Genomic DNA, 20,962 nt, shown 5'->3' with positions numbered 1-20,962 from the left:
GAACAGGTCAGCTGATTTCAGGAAAGGGCTTGAGCCTGAGCCTTATACCTCCACACCATCAAAATGGATAATTTTCTCGATCAGCTCCCGAGTTGCCTGAACAAATCAGCCAAAAGGAAAATAGGTTACTGTATGTTATAACTGCTGCAGGAATTCATAACGTGATAATCTTACATTTACCTCACAACTCCTTGCAGAGTTTTTGTTTTAGGCGGAACAGTTCATAGCCTGAGAGTGAGAGCCTTTAATACATTCTTGTGGCTCGTAATGTGAAAGTCTGGCAGCTTACATACGCCTCACTACGATTTAAGATTTGACGTGGTCTGCTCAGAAGGGTGGAGATGGAAAATTACGCTCTACTCATCTTTGTTATTAAGCAGTTGCATCACTGGCCTAAGAGAGGAAGCAGCTCAGTAGCTCATAGACTGTTAAACGAGAACTCGCAACTGGCGAGAGAGTTAGAACTGACAGAGTGGAACAGAGTTGAAATCGTCAGATAATGATGGAAAAAAATGGTCAACTCTTGGATATCACGATATGAGTTCAGTCCAGTCTTTGAAAAATAAACTGCAAGTGTTTTTAATTCTGGTTGTCATCAGTTTTCCAGCAGATTCTGGCTTCATTAAAGGAAAGAGGAGGTCTGTGATTGGGTATAAGCATATTAGAGCAACAGTACCCTCTCAGAGCAGTACCACATCATATTCATAACTAACTAATGATCTGTTGACTTGACTTTAACATAAAAGTGTTTAGGACAAATGCCTTTGGTTTAATTCCTGGTTTGTCCTGCAGGTTGAAACTGGGATATGAAACTGATCAAACAAGTGCTTTCAGCTGCAAAAAACAAATCACCCCTCAAGCTTGAATACCTTTATTGTGTCTTTATCAAATTATCTTTCCTAGATGTGGCACAGTGCAACCAAAGGCCATCATTTGACCCTCCTTGGCTGGTGAATGCCTGCATCTTTCAAATTCCACAACCCCAGTTCACAATGAAGGCTTTCTGTCAAAAATATGAATCCAGGGTGATGTCATGAGGGTTATTTTCTCAGACTTCCTCAGAGGCCATCAAAGACATCAAATTGTAATGTTAAAAGAAGCCTTTACATTATGTGCAGCAACAGGCACCACTTCAAATGCTTTCCTAATTATTTTGGAATGGCAACACTGACTGGAAGTAAAATTTCTCTCAAAATTTTCACCACAGTGGCTTTCCTCAATCAAAAGTTTTACATCACAGTTTTCCAAAAAAGTTAAAAAAAAAGTTTTTAAAAAAGCTTTTGGTTTGTCTTATGAAATATCTCATTATTGGCATTCTGCTGTCTGGGCTTCAGTTCATTTGTTCTTTATATTTTAATTGCCTAAAGCTGTTGCCATAACCATAACTCACTGATGGGAAAAGTCTCAGATTATTCAGTCTGTTGATCGACATCTGCTGATTAACTACTGCCTCAGGATCAGCTCAGGATGTTTAAAGTAAAGACTGTGTAGGTGTGCACGTCTTGGGTGCTATTATAAGTGAAAAGCTAACACTTGATTTTCTAGATCTGATCTTTTATCTGGAAATCTCTGGACTTTGAACTTTAAATACAATCTGGATGATGATCTATCCCAGAGTTCCTGCCTCCAGCTCTCTATCTGACTGCCTTTGAGTCTGCTGAGAAAAACTTTATTACAAAATTGAACCTTGGACATTTCCTCCGTAATACTATGTGCAGGTGAGAGGAAGAGCACAAGTCCTTATTAGGGAAATCTATCCGGTGCGTCACCCCTGACACGCCGCTGTAGAGCTCCAACTTTGACAAGTGAGGGGTGTTCATTTAATCGCACCAGACGAATAGAATAAAGACAAGAATGGATCACGTCTGGATCTTCATCTCTCTAATACTCACAAGTAAGTATAGCATTTGTTTTCATGGACGTTAAACTTTAACATTTACAAGTTAGTAGTAAATAAAAACCCAAGTGGTCTGTTGAGCACAACACGCCGCCCTTCTTTCAAGAGTTTTAGAACCCAAATATTCTTTTCTCAATTTAACCAGTTATGGTACATAATTTTCGTTAGATATTTGTCGGTAAGTGGGATTAGTCGCTCGTTATTGGTATAGAGAGGTGGTTTCTGAACGGTTTTATAAACTTTCATCACATCGGAAGCGCGTCGGAGGAGCTCTGAGTGTGAATTTGCTCTGGATTTGCTTGGAAATGTTTTATGTAGATGGAGACTTGACTTTAAACAACAGGTTTCCCCCGCCTGTTCAAATACATGCTCAACAGACAACAAAGATAGTTTGTTGGATCTTAGTAGAGAACAGTCGCATAATTTGTGTGGATGGCGATCGCTGGACGTTAACTTTTAGACGCCTTGTGCCCTCTCTCCATTACTCAGATGAGAGAAAATAGCCTGTTAACATGTTTAGGGCTTGAGGAGACTGCGGGAGACAAAGTGTTACTCTGTGCTGCAGGTAAACAGGTGTGGCATGAGATTGTGCTTGGGCAGATCCTATGAGTCCAATATCCTTCCACATTCCTTTTCCTGCTGATAGTTGAACACAGCCTGTTAGGGCTTGTGGCTCTGATACTGCAGGAGAACTAACTAATAGGCTACTGAGGCAAACTCCACCTGAGGTTGTTCAAGGTTAGGGTTTGAAGATTGGACTATTTTAGAGAAACAACCGTGCAACTGCAATGTCTATTAAAGCAAAATACAAAGCCCCAGGCGGTGTATTGTATTAATGTGCCGTGAGACTTTTTTGTATTGCAACTCTTGAGCCAGGCTGATGGGTTTATTTGTGTTTGAAGGTATGGTGATTCAGCCACAACTGACTCAGAAGAGGAAGTTGTGGTGGCTGAAAATGGTTTCTGACAAACAGTTAAACATGAGAAGAGTTTATGCTGTAAGCCTAGAATACAGCAAAATGTTAACTTTTAGTGTTTATGACATAGTACTTTTCTGACAAGATGGCACTGAGCAGCACATCGAACTACTTGTTGTCAGTTAGACTTTGTTATACCACATCATCTTTCTCTTCCACCAGCTGACAGGATCTACCAGGCACAGTCCTTCAATGTTGGCACTGCTGGTGCTAAGATTTTCAGCGGCCCAGCAGCAGAAGAGTTTGGCTACACAGTCCAACAAGCGACTAACCATCAGGGCAAATGGTAGGAATTTATGCAATCAAATACAAATTTCATTTGAGAGAGAATTTTGGTTTTCTTCACCAGTGTTAACTGTACCTTATCCATCCAATGTCCTGCCCAGGTGCTAACTGGCTTGTGGTGCTCTCCTAATGTTGAATGTCTCCACTTATTGATACATAAATATGTAGAAAGTTGTTTACTCTGATGTCATCAGTTCCACCCTTTGCATCACAATTGAATGTATTCTGGCTTCTTCAGAGATTAACACTGGCCTTGCTGACCAAAAGGTTTTAAACATTACTGTATTTAAAGAAAAGGAAATCCGCCTTGTCCCAAATGTCGTCCTCTAAATGGAAATCTCAAGGCTGTGAAGATTGTTGGTGAAATATATCCTTAGATTTGATTTGTGCTGCATTGTGTGAGCACTTTGCTGGCTTCAAGGGGATGTGCAGATTTTATAAGCAATCTTTAAGCATTCAGTGCCATGTAGGCAAGTCTCCTCGCTGTTAGCTCAATTTGAAGTTTAAGTAGGAGTTTAGCAAGTTTAATAAGGAATTGCCACTTGCTGCTCTGGTCCATTTAGCATACCAAATTAAGACTTAGTTATTAGTTTGTTGCATCAAGTTTTGCATCAGAGCTTAATTGATTTTCAGCAGTTAACAGTTTTATTTACCAAATGAAGGAAATGAAAATTCCAGCCACAACAGACTGTATCCTGATCCTGACTGTATAAATGTATCCGTCTGTGCCCATCTATGTGTCATCACAGCAAAATGTGATCTGTAGCAGGAAGTACTACAATGACGGTTTTGCCTGCTTTGGCTGGTGTTTATATGTCTGATTTATAGTGGTATAGTACTATAACTGTGCAAAATATGGTTAAGAAATTTACAGATGTATAATTGAGATAAAAAAACAAAGATAAAATCTAAAGATGCATGTAACCTGTTAATTAATTCTGTGCAAAGGTTGATGAGAGCAGAAGGACTACTTTGTGAGGTGTTTGTCATTTCCTAGGTGAACTAGTCAAAAAGAGGCTCAGCTGCACTTTATTGTACAGTAATATGCTGGTTTAGATTACCTGTAAAACTGTGCGTTGTGTGGAACATGAGAGGCTTGGCTGCAGTTTATAACTGTGCTGTATTTATTGCCTGAATCCAAACAGAACAAGTAACCTACCGGTTAGTTTTACAGTTTGCTTAGTGCTGTAAGCTCCAACATAAGATGCTGTAAAAGAACAAGTTGTTTTAGCACCAAAGCTACATAGCTTAGTACTTTGCTGACATTTGGACATTTAGCAAATTATAAAATGCAGCTTATTCACATGTAACTCTTCTCAATATAATTTCCATAAATTACAGGGGGCTAGACAAACAGGCTAATACAGAATATTTGTACATAGCTGCTGTCTGTAAATAGGTTAGGTATGCCTTTCATGAGCTTTTTATATCTGCCACAAGTCTTTATCTATTACCTATTAAAGGCAGTGCCAATAATTTTCCAAAGAAACACAAATAACAAATGAACAAGAATGGCAAGGTGAATTACATATTATAAAAGGTCTACTGAAAGGGGTGGTGTGATCCCCTTTGTTGGTCTCACCATGATGCTTTGGACCGATATTCATCTCTTTGTTTCTTTTCACCACAAGCGTCATCATTAACTGTGAATCAGGGCACCAGTTTTCCGAAAAGTGCCTCACAGATCTGCTGGCACTAGACTCAATGTGCCCGTTCAACCAGCATCCCTCCTGAGAGGAAATGCATTCATAGAAAATGCTAAACATTGATCATTATTTTATGATGACGTATGATTGTTGAAGAATGGTTTCAAGATGTCAGGCATGAATACAGTGTCTACATTTTCGTTAAAGAAAACCAAAACAATGGAATACCACAGATTGTGCTTACTCAGTAGGATATAACCCTAAAGAGCACAATAGAAAACTATATGAAATACTATATGAGTGTATGCAATGAATATACTCTTTTTTTCTTTTTTGCAATAAGTCAGAGGTAATGCCTGCCATCATTAAAGTCTCTTGCATTCACTATCTCTCATGTGCAATGTTTAGTTAAACAGTAACAAATAATCAGTCATGTCTGAGTTTTCTACACTCACTGCTCCCTCAGTCTGAGTAACTCACTGTCCACAGGAGTGTCCTGTTTGCATCATTGAGGGGAAAACAGAGTGTGTGATTTTAGTCTATGACTAATACAAACTACTTCCTGTCTTCCGTCTAATAAAGCAGAAGGGTGTGTCCCACAATATGTGCTTTGTTTGTTGTGTATTTTGAGAAGAGTCTAAATCTTAAGAAACAACTTCTATAAAAGTAGGACACGTTTGAATGTTGTGATATGCGGATAAAGCATCTTCAGGGGATATTCTCTGGGTGAACTTGTACAATCTTGTTATAGTTTCATGAAAAGTTCAAAGAAAAGATGTCAGGGATGTGTTGACACATGCTTATTACAGAAGTACACTAAGAGAGTTTCTCAAACTTACAGACTTATTTATATGTGTATTTTGTGTTATTTCTGTCACAAAATAAAGCTTTTTCCTTTTACATGTACTTGTTTCTGTTGTTACAGTAAGGTAGATCTATTATCTGTCGATGTAACTTATTGTTATGACAGTAATAGAAATGGCAATAACTCCGGTGATGCATGTTTATTAGAGGACCAGAGATGAATGTGATGCTTTCTTTAGGCTCCTGGTTGGTGCGCCATGGAGTGGTTTCAGTGGAAACAGGAAGGGGGATGTTTACAAGTGTCCAGTCTCAGGCTCCAGAAACAGCTGTGACAAGCTCAATCTTCAAGGTGCAGTTTACCATTTGTGGTTTAACCTGTGACATTTCAATCTAACACAGTGTACTGTACCTAAAATACCTAAATAACAGATTTGCCGATTTGTCTTTTTTTGATTAACAATTTGAAAATAGATACAAACGTTTTTTTTGTTTCATTCTATTTTTAGCAATGCGTGTAATTAACTGAATTATTAATTAACATTGAAGTTATGATGATAGTTTAAATTCCACATTTAACAGCTACAATATTTTGTTCCATTGCTCACAGATGCCGTTAGTATTTCAGATGTTAACGAAGTCAATGTTAACATGTCCCTGGGTCTGACTCTGACCCGGATCCCGGCTGTTAGTGATTTGATGGTATGTTTCTGTGTATGTGTGTGTGTTCTCTGTGTGTGTGTGAGTCCCATATCATGGTTGGGACACAAAATCTGATAGCCTATCAATTTAGAGATTTCCCGCAAGTGTGGGGACTAAATTGCTGTCCCAACAGGCATGATGTGTGTATGTGTGTTTTCAGGCAAGATGTTGGAATGATATCATGCTACTACAATGATACACTGTTTTTTTCTTTGTAACAGGCAAGAAAACATTATTTGGGCTTTGAGTTGTACTTTGATGTTTTTAATAATGGCATTTGTTTTTATTTTTACCAAATGTTTGAGTTTAGTCAAAAAATTTAATCTAGTTTATCTCAGACACAATATCTTACAAGGAGATTTGAATGACATTAACAACCCCAAACATCCATTTAGTGACTTGACTCTTTTCTCTGGTTATCTGATACAGACGTGTGGTCCTCTGTGGGGACAGCAGTGTGGTGATCAAAACTTCTACCCAGGAATATGTGCAAAATTGAACCCGCTCTTTCAACCCCAACCTGCCTTCTCTCCCGCTATCCAAAGTAGGTGATTTTTTTTTTATATGAGTATAAATGCTTGAGGTTTTGTTTTAATCATCTTTTAGCTTTCCCTGAAATGGACTGGCAACCTGTCCAGGGTGTACCTCACTTTTTACCTGATGGCAGCTGAATTGGATTCAGTGAGGATAGAAAGGATGGATTGATCTCCTCAGCTAATTTATACCTTTCCAGGCTTGGTGCTTGGTGGGCTGGTAACTCCACAGTTTAGGTCTCTAAATCTTTTGATAATTGATTTGAAAAGATTCTCAGTGTATGCATAAGCATAAATGCTCTCCTGCAGCTGTTGAGTTCAGTTGGTGTTGCAAAAGCATCCAAGGTTTAAATGTGATCTAAACTATTACCTGTGTCAGGTGAGTGCAATTATAACTAAACCCAGTGGCTAAATGATAGTCAGACAATAGATCATTTATTTAGAATGATTTTTTTTCTGCTGCATGAACATATGTTCTCTCTTATTTTAGAATGTGGAGGACCAGTGGACATTGTAATTGTTTTGGATGGCTCCAACAGCATTTATCCTTGGAATTCAATGGTAGACTTCTTGATGAAATTAATACCTTCACTAGATATTGGGCCCCAGCGTACACAGGTAAGGCTGACACTTTATCTCCCATAGCGAGAACGCTAAGCTGGGAAGAAGCTCATATTTTCTTTTTTGGTCATTAGAGTAGGTCATCTGTGTCATTTGTCACTGTTTTTCTTTTTCAATACTCATGCCAGGTCAGCCTCATTCAGTATGCAGTTGATCCCAAGTTTGAATTCAAATTGAATCAGTATAAAACCAAAGAGGAGGTGATTGCAACAGCTTCCAAAGTTTATCAGATGTCTGGTACACTTACCAATACCTTCAAAGCGATCCAGTATGCCAGGTTGGTGTTGCAGTAGCATTTATTTTTTTAACTAGTACAATTCTTTGCTTGATTTTTGATTTGCTTAAAATATTATTTTATTTCACTATTATTACTATTTTTTACTCTTGTGTTTTTTATGATAAAAACACTACCTTGAAAGTCCTTTCTGTGTTTGCTCCCTTCAGTCAGAGTGGTTTCGATCCAAGCAATGGTGGCCGAACTGATGCTGCCAAAGTAATGGTGGTCGTCACTGATGGCGAGTCACACGATGAATCTCTCAGAGATAAAGTCATTGCTGAATGTGAGAGGCAGGGAATCACCCGCTATGGTATTGCGGTATGTTATCTTCTGCATTTACTCTGATAAATCTATAAAGATTATGATTTCACTTTGGCCGCCTTAACGAAAGCCCTCATATTTAGAAAACTGTTGCTGACACCTCAGCTTCAATCTAGTTTTGAGTTTCCACTCAAATACTGTTTTGTATGGAATCTAATTATCTCTGTCAAGGAAGCTATGTGGTTGGTATGCTTTTAGTTATCTGTTTGTTCCCAACATTACTCAGAAAGTTAAAACCAGTTATTTGACATTTTTGATAATAGGACATGGCACAACTTGAATATCTGTAAAAAGGACTTTTTTGTTTCCACCCTTGGTAGTACATTATATCTAATCTGGCTACTTCCTTCACCAGTTTCCCACTTCTTTAATCTTGTTCTGAAAATACAGAAGTGGTGAGCATACATTTGTACAGAAAAACGTCTTTAAATTGCGCGATCAAAATAATTTGCATTATCAAGATTTTTCTAAATAAGCACAATCATATAACTTTGCAGTATTAAATCAAAACACAAATGTCTCTTTTGTTCTGTTATCTGTCAGCATTATATTTTAATGCAGTTTTACCTGTGGGGCTGAAGGTCATGTCCATTCAATAATGTTTTTTAGAGTCCATCTATACATTTCTATTCACTTCATTTATTGTTTTCTCTTTATGAGCCTAAATGGATGTTTTTTTTTCCACAGGTTTTGGGTTATTACATCAGAAATAACATAGATACTAAAAACCTTATAGATGAAATCAAATCCATTGCCAGTTTACCCACGCAGAACTACTTTTTCAATGTGTCTGAGGAGGCAGCCCTTTCCACCATAGCTGGAACTCTGGGGAACCGCATCTTCAACATAGAGGGTGCATATTATTTCTATTTTCTGTCTTTATTTTTATTAATGTGCTTTATCTAAGACTGGATTTTCTTTATATCATGTCTGTAATAGCTCACATCTCAATCTGATTGACTAGAAAATGTACTTTTTCGAAAAAACATGCACCCTGCACTCATTTTGATTGTTGATCGGCTCCCCCATTTTAGCTTCTAGTGGATACATAATGCTCTGTTCCCATCAGGTACTGGAAAAGGAGGGGACAACTTCAAGATGGAGATGTCTCAGGTTGGATTTAGTGCTCACTACTCCAGTCAACAGGTACAGTAAAGAAATTTTGGAAAAACTGATGGAAGAACCATTTACTATTAGAACTGTGAGCTCTATATATTATTTGTAACAGTCAAAGAACCATTTTGTGGTGTTGGCAGTTTGAAGTTAACAATAAATGACATAATGTTGTTGGTATGATGTGCTGTTTAAGGATGTGATGATGCTCGGAGCAGTGGGCGCCTACGGTTGGAGCGGGACTATCGTCCATCAGACAGGCTCAAATGTAAACATTCTTCCTTTCTCAACCTTTGAGAGGACACTTCAAGACAAAAATCACAGCTCATTACTGGGTAGGCTTTTACAGTTGTAAACTATATTTATTTGACCTGTTCTATTATTTGATTGTGTTCCTTAAAGTTTTTTTGCATTAAACATTGTAGCTTTGCACCTTTGTATCTAATAAACAATTTTAACAGGCATTCATAAGTGTGATTGCTGCAGATAACTGCCTCTTTGTGCAAATGGTAGCTTCATTATCAGCCAACTACTTAATCTGCCACCTTAACACCAAAGCAATTCTGAGAAGCATGACATCACACAACCGCAGTTCAAAAAGCTTTGTGAAAACCGTGGGCCCTGCATCTCTGACGATAAAGGTTACGTAAGTGCATGGAACTTATAACTTATACATCTGGAAAGGCATCATTAATACTGAATGGTATATACAAGCTTTTAGAGCAACATTTGCTCCCATTCAGATGATGTCTATCCTATTTCAAGACAAGAAAGGGGCAACATTCCTTTTCCAAAGTTTCACTTTTGTTTTCTTTTGTTTTGTTTTGTGTTGTTTATTCAAATTTCACTTGGATTTAAGAAAGAGCTGCATGGGCTATGTTGGTCATAAATTGACCACCTTACCTTGTAACCAAACTTAAAATCTCACAAGTGACCATATAATACTTTAAAGCCCAACATTTAAGCCCTCAAATACCCCTCTATAGTCTAAAAACACTACTACGCTATTTTAGATTTCTCCTCAAAATAATGTGGGCATGTACAAACTACTCTTCATTGATTGATATCTCCTACTGATTTCATTTTAAGAGAGAGACAGGGAGAGAGAGAGAGAGAGACAGAGAGAGAGAAAGACAGAGATAGAGCTTAGTGAAAGATCATCCCAAGTTCATGTGTCAGTAAGTGTGTTTCTTTTGTTCCTTTTCAGGTTACTCTGTCACCACACTGAGTGATGGGTCTGCAGAATACTTTGTGGCAGGCGCTCCTCGCTCGAATCATTCGGGGCAAGTTATCGTTTACACCATCGACTCTCAGAAGAAATCTGCTGTCATAGATTCAGAAAGAGGGAAACAGGTACTGACGTTAGAGGATTTTTCCTGGAGGATAGAGGACTATTCATATTTACCCTCAAGAGCCAAAATACATGGCTTGAATGTGACAAACAGATTTCACCCATCACTGGTTGACAGCTGGAAATTGTTGTCCTAGATTGGGTCATACTTTGGAAGTGTCCTGTGCTCACTGGATGTGGACAAAGATGGGGTGACAGACCTCCTGCTGGTAGGAGCACCCATGTACATGAGTGAGCTAAAGAAAGAAGAAGGCAGGGTCTACCTATTCTCTGTCACCAAGGTAACAATGAGTAAAATATCCTTTTTAGTAGCTTTTTGTGGGCATAAATGCAGTTTTCAGTCATACTTTTTTACATGAATGGGAACTTGGGATGTTGTTTCGCTCTGTCAGCCATACACTTTCTCTGCCACTTCATCTGAAGGGTATACTGAACGAGCAGGGATTCCTCAGCGGTCCACCCACAACTGAGAATGCACGTTTTGGATCGGCCATCTCTGCCATTCCTGACCTCGATCTCGACGGTTATAATGATGTTGTAGTCGGAGCGCCGCTAGAGGACAAAGAGAAAGGTGTCATTTACATCTACAATGGGCACAAGAAAACATTAAACAAACAGTTCTCACAGGTATGACTAGAAACGGTTGAGTTTACACAAAGTCTGGTTTAGTTGTGATTCAGTTCAGTTACACAAATTTGGTTCAGGTGTTTGCATACTGTTGGAGCTAAAATAGAAACGACATTAGTATTTCATATTACAAACACGTTTGATGTGATCGGCTCTGCTGTCGTGTATGTGATAAAATATTTATTCTCTCACAGAAAATCATTGGCTCCAAACTGGATCCTCAACTTAAATATTTTGGAAGGTCTCTAGACAGCTACAAAGATCTGAATGATGATTCCCTCTTTGACATCTCTGTTGGAGCTTATGGCAAAGTGGTGCAGCTCTGGTGAGTTTAAGCAGTACATAGTGCAGGAACAATAAATGGGATTCATTGTATACATGAATTATTAAAAGTGGAGTGATTTGGACTCAAAAGCTCAGTCCCTAAATCTGTTGTTTTAGAACTGGCTAGACTGACGATCATTTTAAACTGACCTTGTTTTCTAGGTCCAGAGGTGTAGCGACCGTAACAGCTGAAGCCTCCTTCACACCTGATAAGATCAACATTTTCAACAAACCCTGTGACATTAATGGGCGGATGCTTCCATGTTTCAGCACCAAGCTGTGTTTTAATGCTTCATTCAGGCCCAAGAAACCTGTGGGACCCATTGGTAATTCCAATTATCCTTTAAGCTTGCCAAGAATAGTTATATTCCTGTTATGACAGTATCTGTGAGAGACAATTCTGCTGCAGGATGAGCGGTATCAGACACTTTGGTTCAGGCAGTAATATTAAAAAACTTGGATATAATGATTCGATGAGTACGGATTAATTAAAGGATGATAGAATCTAAAACTTCCTTAACAGTTCGATATTTTTTAAAGCATTTTGTTTCCTTGAGACTCAAAGCCAGGCTGTCGGTTTGTTTTGTACAATTTTAGTTAGTTAATAAGAACATAAGACCCCCACACAGATTTTTTAACACTCCATTCAATACTAAAGTTTCAGAACCTGAACCAGCAAATTCAGACCTGAACCTTTTTCTGCAAACTCACTGAAATTCAAGCTCAGAAGTTTCCAAATGAGTATTTAAACAAACCTGAAACAGTTTATTGTACAAGAATCTTTCACTGTTAGATGGACAAATCGATTAAGCTAGGTACCAACAAATTCTAAAACATCAGGAAGCATCAGAAAAAACTAAAAAAATTTTTATGAAAAAGCAGATGGCTTTTTAAATACATAACACACCACAAATCCACAATGCACTTCCTCAGGATGTGCCAGCTGTGGGTTTGTCATGACCTTCATGACCAGTCCTGCTAACACAAACACATTCAACAATGTGTGAATATACCTTAAAAGAGCAACACAAATAGTTGGGTTAGGCATATCTCAGAGAACTAGAAGACTTTTGCAGAAAGACTGGGCAGAAATTCTCCAAAAGACACCTAGAAGACTCATCACTGGCCACAAGAATGTTGTACAGGCTGCAATATTTACTGAAAAGGAAGCTTATATACACATTCTTCAATTTAAAAATGTGTTACTTGAAAGTGTAACACATGAAAACAAAGAAATTATAATTTACCTCTAACTTTATGTCTTTTGGAAATCAGGGCATCTTTGACTTGTTTAGCAGTTGACAGTGATACATTTTGACTATGTTCAACTTAATGCCAACTGATACCAAATTTCTTATCAAACTAATATCAAGAAAGTAGATTAACTTGTTTTCTTGGGTGTTCATAAAGATCCCAAGAAAAAAAAGATTAATCTCAGATGTCAAAGGCCATGTCAGACACATTTTTTTTAAATGTCTTTCAGAGATATCCTACAGTTTGACTCTGGACGCTGACCTGCAGGATTCACGAGTGACATCAAGGGGACTGTTTACAGCAAACAGCGAGCGCTTCCTAAAAGACGTGGCAAAAATATCATCTGAACGCCTGTGTCGAGACTACCAGGTTTATGTCCAGGTAATGGTTGAAAATTACATGTTGATTACCTTGATTTGTTCAAGCTTGCAGCTATATTGCTCCAGATTTGTTTTTAGAAATAGCCATTAAGTGTTGTGAAGAGGGTTTTCTGATTTGTTCATGTATTCAACAGGAGACACCGGACTTTGTCAATTCCCTCAGTATGAAAGTAGAAATTGAGCAGGGGAATGAGAATGTGAACCCTGTCCTCGACATTTCTTCTCCAAGTGCATTTGAATTCTTCGTAAGTAACAGATACAATACGTACCTCTGAATCACAGATTTTTTTGTCCTGCTTGGTTTACAGGAAACAATACAGCTGCATAACAACTTTAAAAGCATTTTGCAAAGGTGTTCGTACAGTCGTTTTAAATGACATGGTTTGCCTGTGTGATAATAACTGGCTTGTTTAACTTAGTCACACAAGTTATTTTTCCCAGCAACAAAATTATAGCTCATCCAATGTAGTAAACATATAATAAGTTTCCAAACCAAAATACAGCACTGGAATGATAACACAGTATCCAGCTAAATGTTGCTGCCCTTTTACTGTTTCAGATCCCCTTCACAAAAGACTGTGGATCTGATGACGTGTGTAATAGTGATCTTGTGCTGAGTGTCACAAAAGACACCAAAGTGTCCAGGTAAGAATCGCTGAGCTTTCACGAGTGTTTAGCTTAAAATTTAACATGTTCTACTTGCTGTTTACCACATGAGCAACACATTGAAACATTTCAAAAGATGAGCTCAACATGTGATGTTGTTAACATCAGTGTGTGGCAGAACAAGCTTGGGCAAAGCTGTGTTTGTCCTACCATGAGTATTTTGTGAGATAAGGGAAAGCAAAGATTTCAAAGGCCAGTTAGGACCAGTTAATTTGTTTTGCCATGAGAGACTTCTTTTTTTTTTGCTTTTATATTTGCTCCTCTCCCTTGTATATCTTTTGCTGATGATATACAGTATACTATATATGTGTAAACCTGTTATTGTTCATATATTTTTAACTGTTTATTTTTCTTTTTTGCTACCAGATAACTGAGAGTTTAAGAGTTAATCATGTGTTTGTGTTGTTTGTTTTATCATATTATCGTGGACCAGATGTTTACTAGAAAAATCCCTGACCAAAATGATAAATTAGAAGTTCTACCACTTTTATTTTGTCTATTGTGTCTGAAGATATTAAAAACGTCCCTCTTGCAGCCCCTGGAGGCAACACAGAACATAAGCGCAGGGCAGATGATATCACTTTATCAGCACCAAAGCCCTATAATCTTCTTAAAGAGCAGCAACTTTGCACGAGTTATAATGTCAGGTAAAGGCATCCAGTAGTATAGACATACAACAGAGAAGAAATAATGTGTGACGATTGGACCAAACCTGGCAATTCTCTGTTTAATATTATGCCTTGGTAACGCTTAACAACCATTACACCATTTTCTATTTTCTCTGTTTTATGAGTCTGTCTTCACTGCCAGTAAGTGCGCAGATCTGAGCCCTTAAAATGGTTTGGTCAGACTTGTGAGCTTGGAAAAAATTTCACAAAGTTTGCCTCGCACGTAGACATCGAATTAACTCAGATGAAAGGACGCAAACAATGACTTTACACAGACTGTGCAACAGCTCTTTAAAGTATTTGTGGTTTTCCAGCATCAGTTTTGAACCAAATGCTTCTTTTTATGTCGCCCATGCTTCTTCAGCCAGTGGCATTCAAAAATCACAGGGAAAAATATTCTGCGCTCTTGTCTTGTAGGTCAGCTCCTATTCTGGTCAGCGCAAATAAAAATCAGCTGTCGTTTGAGGTTATTGTGAAGAACAAGAAGGAGAATGCGTACAACGCTCAGGTCTCGGCCACGTACTCCAGCAACCTGTTCTACTCCTCTGCCTCTGCTGTGAGTGAAAATGACATTTTTTGTTAATGTGGTGCAAATTTTGGAAAGGAAAAAAAAGTGCATGCCCCCCTTGGATAGATGCATACCCTAAATAAATGCTAAGAAGCTGTTTATGATTCATTATGCTGTTCTGTGTCATTGTAATGTATTGTCAGTGTTACAAAGGCACAAGCCATTAAGCTGTTATGTTCTATTGTGGACAACATATTTGCAGACAGATGGGGTCATATGTACCGTGACACAAAAAGAAACTGTTACCTGTCAAGTGGGAATCCCAGCGCTAAAAACAGATCAAGAGGTATGTGAGAGAACCAATCTTCTGAACTGATTTTCACATCACCAACGAGTTACCGGAAAGCAAAAAAAGCAAAACACCGTTTTAATTTCATTGCAGGTGAAATTTCTCATCACTTTTGATTACAATTTTGGCCAGCTGCAGAACCAAGCTGTGGTGAAATTTGAGGCCAAGAGGTACAAAGAATTGTGAAGACGTTCCGTTAAAGTTTTCAGCTTTATTAAAATCGTTTTCTTGTGGTAATGCCTTCTGGGTTTATTTGTTTTGTTTTTTTTCCTTGTAGTGATGGTAAAGAGGAAAGACCTGAAGACAATATTGTGGACATATCCATTCCTCTTCAGTATGACACAGGAATTGTCTTATCTAGGTGAGTTTGTCGTTTTACTTGTTTAATTCGGGAAGTGCAATAGTTTCATTTGATGACAACAAAATAATTAAAGTGTTCATTTAATCTTTTCTGTATTCTGCAGACAGTCAAATATAAATTTTTATGTGGCAAATACAACCACTCAAGTGGTAACAACGGTGAAGACTCTGGATGACATTGGCCCTGAATTTAACTTTACAGTCAAGGTGCATTTTTTGAATCCTTCTCTTAAAACACTGTAATCTAATTCCTATGTTTCTTAATCAAAATGATTGACTGCAACAACGTATGTTGGAAGGTTTCAACAGGACAATTCCCTGTCAGCCTCCTGTATTTGACCATTGCTCTGCCGATGACCACCAAAGGTGGAAATCAGCTCCTCTATCTTACTAGTGTGAAGACACAAACAGTGAGTGCTCAGATTTGTTTAAAACATTGCAACTTACAAAGATATGTGTTAATGTATGTAAAACATTAGAAACCTTCAAAAAGGTTTTTTATGTGCATATTCAGTAGATGTACAGTACACTGCTGGACTTACACACAACACTGTGCTCAGTTGTATTTATTATTCAACTGCTCAATATTATTTTTTTACGTCAGAGTGTGGAAAACGATCTTTGACTCTCATTTTAAGATCTGAAGTGTGAAAGATACAGAAAGAATGACCCAGCTCTCCACTTGCAGGGAGGATCTGTTAGCTGTGACTCTGGCCAACTGGTCAATCCTCTGAGGATCGGTGAGAAGAGCTCCGAGGTTTCCTTCTCCACGGAGAACCTCAGAGGCATGACGAAACTGGTAAGATACTGACTCTTCTGTTTGATGTTTCTGCTCTTTGTAGACATATTATGATATATTTTCAGTTGTATCATCAAGCATCAATATTTCACAATTTTTCTATTGATAAGCCTTCAAATTGCATATCCTTTTTTTTGTAATATTTTGTGTTCCAGAAACACTTTCATTCATCTCAAGATCAATGTTCTAACAAGCGAAATTGTTTAATGCCCATTTTCTGTGTCTTTCCTAACTAAGTTGTGTCTGCTTATCATGGCAGCCTAACTGATGCTGCCACAGCAGTCAGATCAGGATGCCGGAGGGCTGTGCCAAGCTGCTTGGCCCTCTTTTCACCGCTCATGGTCATATTTTTAAAATGTGTTTATTTATTGACAGGACTGTAAGAGTGCAAAATGTGAATGTATAAAGTGCATCCTTAAAGATGCTGAAGTTGCAAGCGACTACGTTGTGAAGGTTGAAACGAGGATCTGGAGTGGCACATTCCTTTCGGTAAATCCATTCAGTCTATAATTTTGTATAATTCTTATGCTACTGATTATTGAAGTCACACTGATGTTTTCACTGGTGTCATTTGCATTATTTTGCGCTGTTAGGCATCCTATCAGAACATTGAGCTGACCTCCAGTCTGGATGTGGAAACCTCCAACCCAGATCTGCTCATTATTGGACTCAAACAGCTACCTGTAAGATCACATTTGAAGATTTCAATTTGGTGCCTTATGAAGGAGGTGCTGTCTGTATCTAAGTAATGCGATTCTTAAGTCGATGGAGCATGAGTGTTCTCCCAATTTGCCATTTCTGAGTGAGGCAGATCATTGAATGACCTAATATGCTTTTTTTTCCAGGTGGTGGTGACAGTGAGCAAACCTGGAGAGGAAGGTGACGTTCCAGTGGGAGTGATAGCTGGCAGCGTCATAGCTGGACTGCTACTGTTGGCTCTGGCTGTGGGGCTGTTGTGGAAGGTAAAGCTTTTATCTAAACCTTTGGTGGAAAAATTTGGGGTCAACATTTTTATAAGGTATGTGGCTTTGGCAATCCAGATGAGTAAAAGTAAGCATAAATATTTCACCTCTGCCACCACCCACGTCTTAGAAGGAAAAGTTAACCTAATCTGTGTCGCCATAGAAAAGTGCATCGTTACGTTTAGTGATCCATCAAAAACCAGGTCTGCTTACAACCACAGTCTGTTCTGGTTCTATTGAAAAACAGCACGTTTACCATAGCTTATGCGATTGAAAAACTCAATTTCCAGAAAAGTTGGGACATTTTCTAAAACGCAACAAAACTTGAAAGAGTAATGTGCTGGCTTTTTGGGAACCTTTATTAACAGATACATAGAAACGATTTCACTGATCAACTTTACTGTGTTTGAAAATATAAACAAATTTAGAATTTGATGCCAACCACAAACTACAAAAAAGATAGGACGGTCTACCAGATGGGAAAGAAAAATTCTCAATGCTAAATTTCTGTTAACTTTGGCCATTTAACATTTACACAGCATAATGTTGTAAATTGATTAAGGCAGTCCATGGAAATCTCCGGGCTGTTATTAGTTAAAAGTGCTAAAGCCAGCATCTGTGATGGTATGGGTGTGCTCAGGTGTCTATGGCATGAGTGCGATGGCACCACTGATGCAGAGGTGTATATTGGAATTTTGAAAAGATTTGTGCTACCGTCAAGGCAACTTCTTCTCCCAGGAGGTCTGCGATTGTTTCAGCAGGACAATGCCAGATCATTTTCTGCACCACTTCTAATGGTGTGGCTTCATAGACACACCATTGTGTGTGTGATTGACTGACCTGCCTGCAGTACAGATTCATCTCCTATTGCAAATGTATGGAACATCATGGAGAGGGGAATCAGACAACAAAAGCAATGAACTGTTCAGCTGCTGAAACCTTGTACTCTTGCAAAGCTGCAAGCAGCATGCCTCTATATGAACTGTTTTGAGTGTGTTGCTGGCATCAGATTTTAGATTTGTTTATACTTTGTAAATAGGATGGTACTGATCCACAAAGACACTAAAAGCAACATTTTTTTGGACCAAAAAAAATAAAGATTTAAATCAATTAACAATAGCAGATTTTTTTTGTTGAATTTCAAATAGTTCCCTAATCTTACTGGAAATGGGGGCAAAGGTCATTACATTACAAAATGGACTATATATGCAGACATATAAGAAAACGGTAATGGATTCACCCTGTTGTGACTGATATTACAATCTGTTTACTTTCTAGTTTGGGTTTTTCAAAAGAAAATACCAGCAGCTCAGGAAGGAGGCTGATGAAGATGGACAAAGCCGTGCACATGTTGATGAAGTGCTGTGAAGTTAGGAGGAAACCCACAGCATTCATTCGCTGATGTACATTTCCAGTAGGAATATTTGTACTTCTAAAGTGCAAAAAGACCACAGCTCAATCACTGGAAATTGGGCACTTTAATAGAATGGATGCTGGACAACTGATAACTGGGATTAAATCCTCTATTCGGAGGATTGTACAGTATTTGACATGGACTTTGAAAAAGCATTTGTTTGTTTGCTTTTCAAAAATTATGCAACCACAAACATTGAAACTATATTTTAAGACGAAGATGACCTAATCAATTAGGTGCACCCTGAGTTTTACGTTGTTAAAGCATCTAAGTTGTGAATTGTCATATGTTGTGAGAAATTCCGGACAATAGGGGTGAAAGACAATACTTTGAATGACGAAACGTAATCATTAAAAAGCTCATTTGTTTACACTGGGATCTTTGATGGCACACAAATTATAAGCAGTCACTTTGTAGCACAAACTATCTTGGGATGCGCTTCACCTCAAACTCTCAGGGCTACTTCTGTAGTATTATTATTAGTTATTAATACTTCTACATAAGTATTAATATTGGCTATAAATAGTGCCTCATATGCAAATAAGAAACTATATCAATCATTATGTAAAGAGCATAATATGTGATATACTGTGTATGTACTGTATATTTTTTTCGTGATCAAGTTCAGATGTTTTGTACTGTTTTTGGGTTTTTTTTTGTATTTTGTGTCTTTACGGAGTTGAAACTTGTGTTACTGTTACTGATTATGTTTCTGATACTAACTGTTTTGTTTTCACCAGTAGCAGCACAAATTGTCAGTAATTTATTAATTCGGCTGAACCAATATTTGCACGATTTAATAATTGACAGATCTCCGTTAATTAGATAGTAGCTTGCCGTTTTAAAGTCCAAAAGCTAATCATCTTAATGTTATTGTTACATAAGACAAAGAAAAGTTAGTCTTTAGCACGTTTTTTTTAAAGTTCTGAATGTATTCATTAATTCAATGGTAACTTTTGTAAGCGTGGCAGAAGCACAGACTTTTATCAACAAAACCCGCCATGTTCCAAATGCACATTTTGTCTCTGTGCATTATGTTCAAGGTCGAACACCACGGTGATACTTTAAATTGATCTGAAATATATTTCGCTGATATATTTGATTTGACTGTTTGTGTTTGTAGAGTGAATTAAGCTAGTTGAGGCTTTTAGCAATCAAACTGTAGATATGTTTCATACCGTAGCAGATTTGTGAGTTTGTGAGAGGACATAGATCATTTTGCTGAATTGAAATGTGTAATGGCAAAACTTTGCCAGGAGGTGGCAGCATGATACAGCTGACTTTTTTTTCTTCTCATAATTCAGCTGTTGACTGTAACAATATTATCACTCTGACTGTCATAATTTGTATTAAGATTGTATTTGTCCTGTCTTATCATGTCATGTGCTGTCTGTCTCCTCTCCTGTTTCTCACTCAAACACCTTTAGAAGCCCTTCTAGTAACCACACTTGGACCATTTCTTTTTAAATTTAAATACAGCTGAAGTTTTCTATCAAAGTCAATTAATTTCCTCTCACATTTTCAACTGTCGAGTTCTCCCACTGTTAGATTATTCTGTCCCTCGACTGTTTTGGAATTTGTTTCTGACTGTTTCCCTTCTCAGCGAGCCAACACCAGCACCCAGCAGTCTTTAATATTCATTTCTCTGGATCTGCTGAAATGGAAAATGCTATTTGTCTCTAATAAGTAGCATATTTTCTGGGAGCTTGGGGTTGAGCTCTCCTTTTATATAGGATTTGATAAATGGTTGAACTACTCGGTTTCACGATTACTCATGTGCCGCTGTGTTGTGAAACAGCCTTTGGATTCTATGTATAGGTGTACAGGGAATGATGTGGAAATAGTCGATGAAATGAGATACAGCAAAGGTTTTTGTACACGTTTGTAAGATCGTCCCTCTGGGATTTTCTTCAGATGATTGGCAGGTACAGCCAAACAACTGACCCACACCCCAGTGGGATGATTACTCACAAATTGCTGCAACCTGCGTGTAAATCAAAAATGATGTCATAGCAGATTATTTAACGGGTGGCCTCTGTTTGCACTTTATGAAAAGCTGCCTACATCTTTGTAACTACTTCTAATGGTCTAAAAAAAAAAAAAGACTTTTAAGATGATTTTTCTCAGC

General features: G+C 38.0%; 1 protein-coding gene across 1 annotated transcript; it reads left to right on the top strand.

Moving 5' to 3' along the window:
• Positions 1 to 1,765: 1,765 nt before the first annotated feature.
• On the top strand, positions 1,766 to 19,394 carry itga2.2 (integrin, alpha 2 (CD49B, alpha 2 subunit of VLA-2 receptor), tandem duplicate 2). The gene is made up of 30 exons (XM_072387547.1): positions 1,766 to 1,894; positions 3,036 to 3,159; positions 5,848 to 5,957; positions 6,216 to 6,307; positions 6,737 to 6,851; positions 7,331 to 7,458; positions 7,590 to 7,738; positions 7,906 to 8,056; positions 8,747 to 8,912; positions 9,129 to 9,205; positions 9,369 to 9,507; positions 10,380 to 10,525; positions 10,661 to 10,804; positions 10,947 to 11,150; positions 11,345 to 11,475; positions 11,637 to 11,800; positions 12,958 to 13,109; positions 13,243 to 13,353; positions 13,668 to 13,753; positions 14,860 to 14,998; positions 15,213 to 15,296; positions 15,393 to 15,469; positions 15,577 to 15,660; positions 15,764 to 15,866; positions 15,959 to 16,069; positions 16,348 to 16,458; positions 16,834 to 16,947; positions 17,052 to 17,141; positions 17,304 to 17,420; positions 18,699 to 19,394. The coding sequence occupies exons 1-30, from the start codon at positions 1,855 to 1,857 to the stop codon at positions 18,786 to 18,788; spliced, it is 3,549 nt and encodes a 1,182-aa protein (XP_072243648.1). The 5' UTR covers positions 1,766 to 1,854; the 3' UTR covers positions 18,789 to 19,394.
• The last annotated feature ends 1,568 nt before the right edge of the window (positions 19,395 to 20,962 follow it).

The sequence above is a fragment of the Leuresthes tenuis genome, unplaced genomic scaffold (genome assembly GCF_036924035.1).
Source record: "Leuresthes tenuis unplaced genomic scaffold, fLeuTen1.0.hap1 SCAF_6, whole genome shotgun sequence".
NCBI lineage: Eukaryota > Metazoa > Chordata > Actinopteri > Atheriniformes > Atherinopsidae > Leuresthes > Leuresthes tenuis.
Note: the sequence above shows the minus strand (reverse complement) of the source record. Positions and strands in the feature narration are given on the sequence as shown.

Coding starts and splice junctions, on each gene's coding strand:
- itga2.2 (XM_072387547.1), top strand. CDS start 1,855: ATGGATCACGTCTGGATCTTCATCTCTCTAATACTCACAA. Junction 13,754..14,859: donor AAAGACACCAAAGTGTCCAG/GTAAGAATCGCT, acceptor CTTGTCTTGTAG/GTCAGCTCCTATTCTGGTCA. Junction 17,142..17,303: donor TTGGACTCAAACAGCTACCT/GTAAGATCACAT, acceptor TTTTTTTTCCAG/GTGGTGGTGACAGTGAGCAA.